Source organism: Quercus suber, unplaced genomic scaffold (assembly GCF_002906115.3).
Source record: "Quercus suber isolate HL8 unplaced genomic scaffold, Cork oak 2.0 scaffold_440, whole genome shotgun sequence".
In the NCBI taxonomy this organism is placed as follows: Eukaryota; Viridiplantae; Streptophyta; class Magnoliopsida; order Fagales; family Fagaceae; genus Quercus; species Quercus suber.
This window is the reverse complement of record NW_027069891.1, coordinates 200,673-204,238: the sequence shown is the minus strand read 5'-3', so window position 1 is coordinate 204,238 and position 3,566 is coordinate 200,673. Positions and strand designations below refer to the sequence as shown.

General features: G+C 36.8%; 1 protein-coding gene across 1 annotated transcript; it reads left to right on the top strand.

Annotated features, from left to right (window-relative positions):
• The first annotated feature begins 206 nt into the window (after nucleotides 1–206).
• On the top strand, nucleotides 207–3,566 carry LOC112030062 (protein RER1A). The gene is made up of 4 exons (XM_024062748.2): nucleotides 207–747; nucleotides 2,677–2,857; nucleotides 2,992–3,057; nucleotides 3,137–3,566. Exons 1-3 carry the CDS (start codon nucleotides 389–391, stop codon nucleotides 3,046–3,048), a joined length of 597 nt encoding a protein of 198 aa, XP_023918516.1. The 5' UTR covers nucleotides 207–388; the 3' UTR covers nucleotides 3,049–3,057; nucleotides 3,137–3,566.

The following is a 3,566-nucleotide window of genomic DNA, read 5'->3' as shown; positions in this document are numbered from 1 at the left end:
ACTAATTAAGTAATTTTTTTTTTTAAGGCTTTCCTACAACATTCCTAAACGGGCTAAAAATCATATTGCTTAGACAAGCACTAAGTTTGATGGGAAAAAGTGGTCCATTCTATCCAATCCATTTACTGATTTACGAGCCCAGCTAATCCCAACAGTCCGAACCGGTCCAACTCCAAGCTAAAAGCCTAAAACTAGTACCACTACTTTACGATACCAGCACCAGCACGACTCGTTCACAACAAACCGTGCTCCCCCCACACACTCCCCACTCGCAGAACCCAAAGAAAAACCCAAAAAACAAAAACAAAATAACGAAACCATCCCAAATTCACAACCAACCAGCACGAGAGAGAGAGAGAGAGAGAGAGAGAAAAGTCCCAAAATTCTAATGGATGCTGCGGCACTGGCCGGAGATGAAGCCTCGCCGGCCAACGTGATTACCCGGTGGACGTACACGGTTTCACAGCGCTACCAGCATCTCCTCGACAAGTCCACACCGCACGTTCTCAACCGTTGGATCGCCGCCGTCGTGATCGCCTTCATCTACGCCGTCCGCGTTTACTTCCTCCAAGGCTTCTACATCGTCTCATACGGCCTCGGCATCTACCTCCTCAACCTCCTCATTGGCTTTCTCTCTCCTCAGGTCGATCCCGAGATCCACGACCTCTCCGATGGCCCCACCCTCCCTACGCGTGGCTCCGACGAGTTCCGCCCCTTCGTTCGTCGCCTCCCTGAGTTCAAATTCTGGTGCGTTTTCCTCAATTTTGTCTTTTGGCCGTTTTTAGGGTTTTTGACAATGGTTCGTACTTATATATGGGGGGATTGGCATTTCGAGATTCCGTGATTTTGGTGATATTGATGAGCTGTGGATATCAGTATTGTGTTTTTGATTGAAATTTTTTGTTGATAATCAGTTATGTCACCGAAAATACTGGGAATTTGATTTAGGGTTTGATTTGATTTTGATATGATAATTGTTAAGGGAGTTACAAGCAATATTGTATTTTTGATTTTCTGTTTGTTTTGAATTTTGCATTATTGATTGCTGGATACATGTAGATAAGTCCGTGTGTGCATTTGATTTGAGTTAATGGTACATGTGCTTTGCTCAAAGCAAGATTAATTAGTGAAGGTTTAGTCATGCCAAGCTAGGATGTTAATGGTCAATGGTCATTTAGGCTTTGGATTTGTTCGTCTGTGCCTCTGTGGAATTTCAGAGTAATCTTGGATGATTTAGATGGATGATAGAATAAAAGATGGGCGCTTTTTCTTGTGCCTTTTGGCATTTGCATCAATTGGAATCCGGATTGTGTTCTGGTTTGAGTTGTTTGTAAATCACAATGATCATCTTTTTATGAATGGTACCAATGAGCTATAATAAAAATGGCGCACCTTGTCTTGTAATAATGGGATGTGGGGTGAGTTTGTGGGTTCAAAATTGATTGGGTGACTATGTGTACCTTACTAATCAAAATATCTTTTATAGTATACTAGCTTGGTTTTGTTGAATTGTTACACAATGGTGAGAAGTGGTGAAACCCACATGAAGATTAGCTGGGACGTACCCAGTGCACAAGTTGATCATGGAGGCTTGGAGTGGATACACACTAAGAAAAGATTATATAATAATCCATGTTTATTTAAGGAGAACTATTCACATAAAGAAAATGTGACTTTGGATTAATGTGATGCCCCCTATAAGAAGTGATAAGCTAATTTTCAAATGTTTCAAAATGTGCCACCTAACTATTGTCAAAATTCTGTAAGAAAAGAGGTTATGGAATAACTGAAATGAAAGGGTTAAATAGTGCAGTAAGGTTAAAATGCTAGCACACTCTAGACACTTAAGTTTACATGTAGACATATTCACCCACACATATAATTTCCACATTGGGTATTTTATATTCTTTGTGAACATTTTATTCCTTCCATTTGCATGATACTAGGCCAATACAGCTGATTTAGTGCATTCATAATATAATACTGGAGTTATCTTTTCTGACATTATTTGTTTTTTTCTTCTTCTTCTAATATTAAATAAATAAGGGTTAGGTTTAAACTTGGTGTTATTCTGTGTAATATTATATCTATCAAATTTTACATCATTCAGATGTCATTTGCTATTATAACCTTTAACCCTATTATATATAGAATACATATGATTTTTTGTTTTCATGGTATTATATAGCGAGGGTTGGGTTTAAGTTACACTTGGTATAAAATGCAGGTAATGTTATACTGGTTGATAACTTAATCTTGGATCAATATTGTGCTAAGTCCACTATTAGATTACATGTCCTTTGTATGCTCTTTATATATATATATATATATATATAAATTGCATGTCCTTTGTAAACTTATCATACCTAAAAAATGAAAAGTTATGAAGTGTGTAACACTGTTAAAAAATTACACAAAAATGTATCTAGGTAATTGAACTTGACCCTAGAGAGAATGTTAATTTGCATCTTTTATTTGTTAGAGGTTCTTTTTAGATATTTTTCTTTAGGACTTCATTGGCCAAGTTACTCTTATGCCAAAATTACTTATATGATCATGAAAGTTTCCATCGTTTACGCTGTCATTTTTTTACCAAAATGTCGGAAATTTTTAACTCACTGTAACTTACTTTCACACTTTAATGTGTACTGAAATCTTGGTTTTCCTCCTTGGAAGGTACTCTATCACAAAGGCCTTTTGCATTGCTTTTTTGATGACATTCTTCAGTGCATTTGATGTACCTGTTTTCTGGCCAATACTGCTTTTCTATTGGTTGGCACTCTTTATTCTAACTATGAGGAGACAGATAACACACATGATCAAATACAAATACGTTCCATTCTCATTTGGAAAGCAGGTATATACACACCTATATTTCTTTCCAAATTCTGATCAATGTAGGCTGTGCGCTTGACATTTTAATTGCTATCGGTGATTCAGTATCATATTATTGCTCTTGATAATTAAGTTCATTTTATTTTATTTTGGTAGCGGTATGATGGAAAGAAAGCCTCATCATCTGACAGTACAAGCCTTCCTAGGGATTGAGTGCTTCAGGTAGATTGACTTATATATGCTTCTTTTAAATCACAAATCCACTGGTTGCTCAAACTATTCTGCAATATTATGTCAACAGACAGATCTTTCTGACGGATATTGTGGTAGAGCAAGTCACTTGGAGAACTAGTTTCAGCACCCTGGATTATAGTTCATTTCCCCTTGATTTTTTCCAGGCAGGCTTCCTTATGCCTCCTGGAAGTTTAGTTTTGGGGAGATGAAGTGGCTGCTGATGTCTTTTTCTTTTATTTTAATCCCTAGTATTAAAAAGAAAATCCTTTTGTATAGGAGGGACATGCTACATTCCTGTCGCTGGATTTTTTTATATATTAGCATGTATTTCACAGAGCCTTGGCAGTAGGGAATGAATCTTGCAATGACTTTTGCTGCGCAATTGGATTAATTGAAATTTAGTTCTAAAGTGTATTTCTTACTTGAAAGTTAAAATCGTCCCTGTGATCATGCTGAGCTTTTTCAGAAGAATTAATTTTAGAAATTGTTATTCATCA